This window comes from Rhincodon typus, chromosome 10, assembly GCF_021869965.1.
Source record: "Rhincodon typus isolate 14 chromosome 10, sRhiTyp1.1, whole genome shotgun sequence".
In the NCBI taxonomy this organism is placed as follows: domain Eukaryota; kingdom Metazoa; phylum Chordata; class Chondrichthyes; order Orectolobiformes; family Rhincodontidae; genus Rhincodon; species Rhincodon typus.
This window is the reverse complement of record NC_063341.1, coordinates 35,554,571-35,564,613: the sequence shown is the minus strand read 5'-3', so window position 1 is coordinate 35,564,613 and position 10,043 is coordinate 35,554,571. Positions and strand designations below refer to the sequence as shown.

The following is a 10,043-nucleotide window of genomic DNA, read 5'->3' as shown; positions in this document are numbered from 1 at the left end:
TCTACTCACACTACCCCCTGGATTTTAAGATATCCAGTGTACAACTTCGTCCTCAGCAAGCCAGGCAGCATCTGGAGGAAAGGAGCCGTCAATGTGAAGAAGGGTAATACCCGAAACATTGACGGCTCCTTCCCTCCAGGGGGTTTCTACCTCGGATTGCCGCCAATTCACTCATTGTGTCCTCACTTCCTTTGGTGGGGGTTATGGGATGTCCAGTGGGCGGGGTTTCATACAGCGGAAGTTGAAGCGGTTTCCGGAGGCGGGAATCTCTAGTCGCTATGGCTGTGCTGCGCGTCTCTTGTAGAGTCAGCAAACTGGGTCGCTCCGGGGGGTTCTCCCTCACTCTGAGCCGGAGCAGCTCCAGCTCCGAGCTGGACTACCTGCACAAGAGCATCGTGCCCACCGACCACTTCCAGAAGAGCCTCCCGCGGTCAGTGCCAGGCTGTAGGCCTCCCCGGGCAATGGGGTGAAGGGCAGCACGGAAACCTCGGGAAGGGACTCTGGCCGCAGGCGGCGGTGGTTTGAGTGGAACAAGAACAGAAAGTGCTGGAGAAACTCAGCAGGTCTGACAGCAGCTGTGGAGAGAGAGAGAGAGAGAAAGCACTGTTAACGTTTCAGGTCCGATGGTTCAGTTCTGGAGAAGGGTTTCTCCAGTGCTTCCAGTTTTTGTTTGTTTCTGGTTTCCAGCACCCGCAGATCTTTGTAGTTTGAATGCGTTGTTGCCTGCTGAACCACGGGGTGACACAGTGGTTAGTACTGCTGCCTCACAGCGACAGGGACCCGGGTTCAATTTCAGCCTCGGGCGACTGTCTGTGTGGAATTTGCACATTCTCCCCGTGTCTGCGTGGGTTTCCTGCGGGTGCTGTGGTTTCTTCCCACAGTCCAGAGATGTGCAGGGTAGATGGATTGATGATGCTGAATTGACCATAGTATCTAGGGATGTGCAGGCTTAGGTGGGTTAGCCATGGGAAATGCAGGGTTACAGGGATCGAGCAGGGAAAGCAAGTCAAGGTGGGATGCTCTTCAGAGATTCAGTGTGAATGTGATGGGCTGAATGGCCTGCTTCCACACTGTATGTATTCTATGATTTTGGTGTTTATCAGAACTCTGAAACAGGGTCACTGGACTCAAAAAGTTAACACTATCTGTCTCTCCACAGACCTACTGAGTTTCTCCAGCACTTTGGTTTTGTTTCAGATCACCAGCATCCACAGTTCTTTATTTCACAACATTGGTAAAGAGTTGTATTCTACAGTGTATATTGGGATAATTCGTAGTGTGATCAATGTTGTTAAAATGTAATGTGTTGGGTAGCTGCATGCATGAAAATCTTAGAAATATTTATTATACTTGCTAATCTATTTTTTGTTTGTTTGTTTTGTCATCTTGTGAGTTTAGGCTCATACTTATAGTTTATTTTCTAACCCTGTTTGTTTTTTTCGAAATCCAAAGGTTACCGATTCCAAAATTGCAAGATACAATGCAACGTTACTTGACTGCACAGAAGCCACTTTTAGATAATGACCAATATAGGTAAGTAAACAGCAAACCTTGTGTGGTATGTGTGTGCCAGTTTTTTTTGTGTTCTGCTGAGCTATGTGGGTCAATCATTACTATTTTTGAATTAAATACAAAGACATGACAATATATCCTATCCAACCCAGAAGGATAATGGACTTGGAGCAGAGGTTATTTATAATTTGAATTAAAATCTCTAACAATTGAAAGATAATGGCAAATAATTGTTAGTCTGTAATTAGCTATAAAGAAGAGCATAATATCTCTGAATTTGTCACTTATAATTGCAAAGTAGAATAAAGTTTATCGACAATGCTGGAAAACACCACAATCAGTGTTGTGGAATGGTGAAATGTGGGTTATATTTCTAGAACTGTGCTACAGTCAGGTAGTGCTGAACAGAGATGAGACCTTTTCCTGCAGGAAGTAAGAAATTCTAATCATTGGAATTCCCAACACCTTCACTGTCACACCTAAAGTGTGTCTTTAGAATATGAAGAGTGAAAAAAAAACTTGCATTATATTGCTGTTCATGACTGCCATTTGTCTCAAAACACTTAACAGTCAGTGAAATGAGATCGCTATTGCAGGAAATTAGGTAGCCAATACGTGCTGAGCAGACACACTGAGCAATTTGATAACAATCAGTAATCCGTTTTTGTGACTTTTGACTGAGACAAATACTGGCTGAGACATCAGGGATTACACACATGCTGTTCTTGAAAATAGTGCAGTGACCTTCATCTGCTTCTTTGGTTACTGGGTAAAAGGGCAGCTTGGAAACCTGCCTCTGCTGCTGGTTCATTTCATAACTTGAACCCAAGCAGAAACAGTTTGGTTGCTCTCTCATTTGAAAGGCAGCATCTCCAACAGCACAGAGCATTCTCAGTACAGCACTAAAGTGTCAGCCTTGATTTATGTTGTTTTGGGGAAGTGAGACAGGTATGCATCGAAAGATGCACATTTATTTATTAGTAATTGGAATTGACATAAAAGATTAACCTATTTAAGGAAATATTAAAGTGACTATCTGCATAATTTTTCATAGTAATTTTGATAAAACGATTTGTTTCAAAAAATATTTTTGATAATTGATTGGCAGCATTGTAGCATCTGGAGTGTGTGGAGAATACACTGTAGGATTTGACTTTGATGTCAGGAACATTTTGATTATTTGGGTATTGGCATATTCTCCTCTACAGTTGGAAGGATATGGATATAATCCACATTTCTTGAGTATTTACTGTAGCCAGATATTTCAGTGCAGTATTCTGGAAGTACTGCATTGTCAGCAGTGTAATCTTTTGGGTGCCGAAACCAAAGTACTGTTGGTCTTGTTTGGTTGAATTAAAAGATCCCGTGGTATTTTTGAACAAAAGGAACAAACCTTTCTTCTTTCAGATTAACTGATAATTCAACTCACTTGCTCTTTGCAGGATTCTGAAATATTAACTGCAGCATTTGCCAATGTGTCTTAAATTACAAACAATAGATTGCTTCTAAACATGTCTTGAAAATATTCTGATGAAGGGTCTAGGCCTGAAATGTCAGCCTTCCTGCTCCTATGATGCTGCTTGGCCTGCTGTGTTCATCCAGCTCTACACCTTGTTATCTCAGATTTTCCAGCATCTGCAGTTCCTACTGTCTCTCCCACCCAGATCTTATCCCTATAATCCCAAAATACGATGGCCAATCTGCCAAACTTGCACATCTTTGGACTAAGGAGACATCGGAGCACCCAGAGGAAAGCCACATAGACGCAGACATGGGGAGAACGCGCAAACTCCACAGACAGCACAGACAGTTCCCAAAGCTGAAATTGAACTCTGGCACTGTGAGGCAGCAGTGCTAATCACTGTCAGCATGTTGCCCCAAAATGGCAATGTCACATCATAAGCAGAAAAATGAGGGTGTAAACATGAAGGAACACAGTCATGTTTCTTTTTTAAATAACTGATTTTCCCAACTTTCCTATTTGAATGGTGCAATTTTATGTTTCAGTAGATCATTCAGAACCCAGTTTAATGTAAACAGATACAAACAGTTTGCTTCTGAAAGCCCATGAACGGATTTGTGTTGAAGTTTATTTCTTTAGCCATATAAATTTCTGAATTCAAGCTGTGATTGAGCTTCTGTCTGATTTTCAAACTTGCAAAACATGGTGACTAACTGGCCTAGACAAACTAAATAATTAATCTCCCTTTAAACTGTATTTACTACTTGTCACAACTTCACATTCTGTGGTCTTTTTTTAAATGATGTAATGTAGGAGAACTGAACAATTGGCTGAGGATTTTGAAAAGGGAATTGGTAAACAGTTGCATGAAGAACTTGTGGCCCAAGACAAAAGAAACAAGCACACCAGCTTCATTTCAGGTGAGATCAACTTGCCAATTTGATCTGCTAGACCAAGATTTGACCTGAAATATACCCAACTGCATTATCTGCACATAGAGAGGGTCTGGCTGTTCTTTGTTCAGAAAGAAGCAAGCCAAGTCTCTGGTATGTACTATGTTGGTTGCCCTTCTGAATGGAGGCACTTCAATTGACTTCAACACCCCGGCCATAGAATAGAGGGAAATTTGGCAAAGGTCATTACTTCTGAGCATTCAGTATTTCTTGATGGAAACAGTTCAAATGGGCAACGAATGAAGGCATGATACTCAAGTGTGATGTCTGCCAGTTTAATCTTGCGCCAGGCTCACATGGAGGAGAGTAATTGTTTTTGTGAGTCACTAAAGGACCGGCAATGCCCATGGAACAGTACCGTGACATGAGTCAGTATGTACAGGAAAGAGGAAGAAAAACTGGATAAACAAATAAGTTCATTATGGAACACGTTAATCTAATACATATTTGTAACGCTTGATATCATCGGTGTTCTGAGAATCTTTTCTTTCCTCTCATTTCTTTAGGACCATGGTTTGATATGTACCTCACTGCACGTGAACCAGTCGTCTTGAATCATAATCCTTTTATGTCTTTTAATCCTGATCCAAACTCTGCAAACAATGATCAGGTTACTAGGGCGACCAACATGACTGTGTCTGCACTGCGTTTCATGAAGACTTTTCGAGCTGGCTTATTAGAACCTGAAATCTTCCATCTTAATCCTGCTAAAAGCAATACATCTTCTTTTAAGAACATAATTCGATTTGTTCCTCCCTCCCTTTCATGGTATGGAGCCTACATGGTTAATGCCTACCCACTTGATATGTCTCAGTACTACAGACTGTTCAATTCTACTCGTATTCCCAGATCAGGTCGTGATGAGCTGCTTACAGATGACCGTGCCAAGCACTTGTTGGTGATGAGAAATGGACATTTCTACACATTTGATGTTATTGATGGAGATGGAAGAATCACAAAAGCTTCTGAAATCCAGGCTCACTTCAAATATATTTTGTCTGATCCAAGGCTGCCTCCTGAATTTTGTCTTGGATATTTGACGAGTGAAAATAGAGATACTTGGACCTCGATGAGACTGAGACTACTGGAGGCTGGGAATACAGAGGTGCTGAATAAAATAGATACAGCCATCTTCTGTATTTGCTTTGATGATATCACTGTGAAGGATCACCTGCAGCTCTCCCATAACATGCTTCATGGAAATGGCCTCAACCGCTGGTATGACAAATCCTTCAGCATTATATTAACCAAAGAAGGTCATGCAGCTGTGAATTTTGAACATTCGTGGGGTGATGGTGTGGCTGTCCTGCGTTTAATGAATGAAATTTTCAAGGACACGACTGAGAGGCCTGCAATTTCAGCCACTACATTGCCTGCAGCAGTTGACTCCTCCCAGTCTGTGCAGAAGCTCGAGTTTAAACTTGATGATTTTCTAAAATCAGGTATTTCGAGTGCCAAGGAAAAGTTTGATAACACAGTGAGCACCTTGTCTTTTGACGCACTGGAGTTCAAAAAAGGTGGAAAGGAATTCCTGAAAAAACAAAATGTCAGCCCTGATGCAGTTGCACAACTCTCTTTTCAAATGGCGTTTTTGAGACAGTATGGGAAAACAGTTGCCACCTATGAGTCTTGTAGCACTGCAGCATTTAAACATGGCCGAACAGAAACCATTCGCCCTGCCACCATTTACACAAAGAAGTGCAGTGAGGCATTTGTGAAGGAGCCATCAAAACACAGCATCAGAGACTTGCGGGCGATGATCAATGAGTGCTCCAAGTATCATGGACAGCTGACCAAAGAGGCTGCCATGGGTAAGTCCAGACATTCTATGGGTCCTGTCACTTGCTTTGATTGGACTGATTAATAGTTTAGCCTAGTATTCTTCCCAACTGTAACGGTGTTGACTCTTTGCAGGGTTTTGCTGTTTCCCTCGATCACTGTCAGCATTCAAATATCTGGGCTATTCAATAATGGTTTAGCATCACACTCTGACAGATTTCCCCCAAATGTTCTCTAACATGCATTTTCTGTAGAATTTTACTGCAATAAAGGTGAAAGGACCTTTGGCCTGTTACTGATGTTCTGGTTCTTTGAAATAGCTAAGCAGTAGTTCCTTTTGTCTTTAATTTTTGATTCTCTTTAACAATAGGGTCCACAAGATTGTAAAGGCAGAAAATCTGATTTTGTTAGTTCAGCTCTAGTTTCTGACCTATAAGTTTCAGAAATAAATAAGTTTCATCACTATAAGTAGTAAAATAATCTTCTGATCAATGTACATTTCCCAACTCTTCCTGACTTGGATTTGGGAGGGAAAAAAATGGTAGTATATTAATTTTGTCAGTCAGAAAAAATATCCAAACAGCAATTTGAGATTCTTCTTTCAGCCTTGCCCATGTTATGTGGAGTCATCACACAATACATTTTGCCACTTTGATTTTGACCTTTTTTTTGGGATTTGTTAGCAATTTTTTTTTTTTACAGTTGTGTGCTGTTTGTGCTGCTAACCTTCCTGTTTGTCCAGGGCTGTCAAAACAGTAATCTCAGATTGTAGTGAGCAAATAATGTTCCTTGACTAGCATATAATGCCATTGTTCACCTTCTTATTTTCCAAAATGTCTCTAATCTTGTTATGACAGGCCTCACCAGTATTAAAGCAATAGAGGACCCAGAAATATGAGCCCTGTTCTTTGCACAATTTAATTCTGTAGAAGGGCATCCTCACATACAGGGCTCTTTTAAAGTTTGCGAAGGTATAACACTCCAATGCACAAGTTAACATCCATGCTATCCTCTGCATCAACAATAATGCGTGAACCCTAATTAAAGTGTTTTAAACTGAGAATCTTTCTTATGGTCCCCTCATAATTTTCCTGAAGCCTCAACAATTGCCTGTCCTGTGTGAATCAAATTAGATATCATGTTCTAAGCCTTGCATAAGAATAAAATGCAGTGTTTAATTGTGTACTATATAGATTCTCAGGGTTTCAATTTTCAAATGTATTTATCAGAGACATCAGTCACTATTTATTATTTCTTCCCTCAGGTCAGGGATTTGACCGGCATTTGTTTGCTCTGCGGTACCTAGCAAAATCTAAAGGAATATCTTTACCAGAACTATTCCAAGACCCATCATATATTCAGATCAACCATAATATTCTTTCTACCAGCACTCTCAGCAGTCCTGCAGTCCAATTAGGGGGCTTTGCACCGGTCGTTCCTGATGGTTTTGGTGTTGGTTATGGTGTTCATGACCACTGGATAGGATGCAGTATATCCAGCTATCCTGCTCGAGACCCTAAAGAATTCTTAAAGTGTTTAAACAAAAGCCTGAATGACATTTTTGATGTGTTAGAATGACAACCTGTCAGCTTCTGAGTTACATGAACTGAATGGGTAGAAATGAATCAGACTATAATGATTGTACTCTGCAATTATAGAATGTGTGCATTTAAAGCACTAACGTATTGGTGATTATCATATTCTAGAAGAAAATGATACTTGAATCAACAGTCAGTGATTGAGGTTGAGAAAATGTTGTGTATTTGCGATTGTCTACTCAGGGTGGCACGGTGGCTCACAGTTGACACTGCTGCCTCACAGCACCAGGCACGCATGTTCAATTCCACCCTTGGACAACTGTCTGGAGAATTTGTATGTTCTCCCAGTGTCTGCATAGGTTTCCTCCGGGTGCTCCGGTTTCCTCCCACAGTTTAAAGATATGCAGGTTAGGTGGATTGGCCATGCTAAATTGACCATAGTCTCCAGGGATGTGCAGGCTAGATGGGTTAGCCATTGAACATGCAGGATTACAGGAATAAGGTTGGTAGGGGGGCTGGGGCTAAGTGAGATGGACTCCATGGATTGAATGATCTGTTTCCATGCTGTTGAGATTCTATGAATCTGGGTCACATTGGACTCTGAGTGCAAGTCTCCTTACATTTCTACCTGTAAGGTTCTCTCTGAAACGAGTGTAGGTCCAAACTAATTAAGTGCTTAATGGCAATGTGTTGTTGTCCAACAAAAGCCAACATAATGACTGGAAATATAACACCGATGCAGGGGCTATTTGATGTAGTGATATAAATCTACCTCTGGCTAGGAGGTCAGGGTTCAAATCCCACCTGTTCCAGACGTTCATTACAATGTCTGTCTGACCAGGTTGATTAAAAATACCTATAACACTGATACAATAATGATGCTGTCTTGAAGATGAAGGAAATTGTTGGGAATTTCTATTGTTTTTTCAACAGTGTTGCATCTGACTTGAAAGTACTAGAAATTGTGTTTAATCCTGAACACTGAAATCTCTAGCCTTGCTAAGCACCAAACTTAGTTATTTTAATTTTACAATCTGTTTCTTGACCAATAAATTTATTTGATCACTTGAGTTGCGCATGTGACAAGTCGATAACCACTTTTTCAATGTTATACAGCTAAAAATACTGATTATCCACAACCTATGAACATTTTGTGCATCCTCGATTGCACATTATTCAAATCCTGGTCACAACGCTTCAAAGAATACTGAAGTATGTTATATTAAAAACCTAAAGAACTGCGGATGCTGTAAATCAGGAACAAAAACAAAGTTGCTGGAAAAGCTCAGCAGAGGAAGGGTCACCGGACCTGAAACGTTAACTGTTTTTTCTTCACAGATACTGCCAGACCTGCCGAGCTTTTCCAGCAACTTTGTTTTTGTTCCCGAAGTATATTATAACTAGTTCACTTTCAATATAAATTTTAACTGTAACAGATTATTTTTTCCCCAATATTTACTCCCTATTTCCTTTGATTCTTTTCTTTAAAACAGTCTTACAATGGGAGTATTCAGGAGTTTCAGCCAAGTCTTTTCTAAACATTGCTTATTCATGTTTAAATTACATTTTAAGCATTCTGTGGTTCTATTGTTGGGATGTAATACTTCCCATGAAACTTCATTTGTTTTTAATATTTCAATTTTGGTGCAACAAATTTGGGGACAATCAAACGGTTATTAAGCCGTGTGATGTGATGTGTTTAATTATGCTATTTCAATGCAACTTGAGTACGCTGCACTGTTCATTTTATATTTGGATCAGCAGTGGAAGTACGACTGAACTTTGTAATACTCAATGCCAAATGACTGTCCTGTTTCAAAGTTATGTTGAATGAAATTGGACCAATTTTGGCTAATTGGACTAAGTATATTGCATTAATATAATGGACCTAAATAGGATTATCAGTTTTGAAATGAAACCAAAAATAAAGTGACTTGGATAACAGTTATTTTGGAATTGTTTGTGTCTCTCAATCTGAAGTTATTTTGTGCATTTTGTTTATGATTTGAGTCCCATCAAAACAATTAAAAATATTTACCAGGAATTTATCAGGACTAATTGAAGAGTTAGCACCGAAGGTTTTACAGGAAATCCTATTCAAGTACATCCAAGTTAACATGTTTAAGGACAAGTTGTCTAAGCATCAAAAATTCAGTTGTTAAAGTTTCATACTGATTTGGTGAAGTTAATACGGCTGATGTAGACTTCCAAAAGACATTTTGATAAAATGTCATATAACAAGCTGGTCAATCCCATCAAAATTAAAGCCCAGCGAGGATACAAAGTTGGCTGAGTGTGAGGAAATGAATAATGGTGAATGCTTGTTTTTTGGTCCAAAGGAAAGCATGTTGTGGCATTCCCCAGGGATTGGTGTTAAAACAACTTTTTCTTGATCTATGTTAATTATCCTACTTGACTCCATCCTCATCAAGTTACCTGTTGCAGATGTCTCCTGTAATAGTTTTGGCAGGAGTGACTACCACACAGTCCTTGTGGGAACAAGTTCTATCTTATTGAGGATACCCTCCATATTAAGTCACCCTGCTACTCTGCCAAATGGGATAGATTTGGAAATAGAAGCACACTACACACACCTATTTTTGTGTTATGGACCAGTAGCAGCAGAATTGTGATCAGTCACTGTGTAGTTTCGTGGCCTCGTATACTCCCCACTCTATCATGAGCATTACCATCACCCTCTCCCACTGAATCCCAATCCCCCCACAACAATTTTAACATTGACGGCTATCTGCCTGTAAAATCTGTGATCTCTATGATGCACTTTTCAGTGTATCACCT

General features: G+C 40.1%; 1 protein-coding gene across 1 annotated transcript; it reads left to right on the top strand.

The window, feature by feature from the left end:
• The first annotated feature begins 251 nt into the window (after window positions 1-251).
• On the top strand, window positions 252-9,192 carry cpt2 (carnitine palmitoyltransferase 2). The gene is made up of 5 exons (XM_020513209.2): window positions 252-430; window positions 1,453-1,533; window positions 3,788-3,894; window positions 4,434-5,738; window positions 6,971-9,192. The coding sequence occupies exons 1-5, from the start codon at window positions 279-281 to the stop codon at window positions 7,282-7,284; spliced, it is 1,959 nt and encodes a 652-aa protein (XP_020368798.2). The 5' UTR covers window positions 252-278; the 3' UTR covers window positions 7,285-9,192.
• The last annotated feature ends 851 nt before the right edge of the window (window positions 9,193-10,043 follow it).

What these genes read in the sequence shown, in the direction of transcription:
- cpt2 (XM_020513209.2), top strand. Translation starts at nt 279, where the DNA reads ATGGCTGTGCTGCGCGTCTCTTGTAGAGTCAGCAAACTGGGTCGCTCC. An exon ending in GCACACCAGCTTCATTTCAG is followed by an intron (nt 3,895 to 4,433) that starts GTGAGATCAACT and finishes TCATTTCTTTAG; the next exon opens with GACCATGGTTTGATATGTAC. An exon ending in GACCAAAGAGGCTGCCATGG is followed by an intron (nt 5,739 to 6,970) that starts GTAAGTCCAGAC and finishes TTCTTCCCTCAG; the next exon opens with GTCAGGGATTTGACCGGCAT.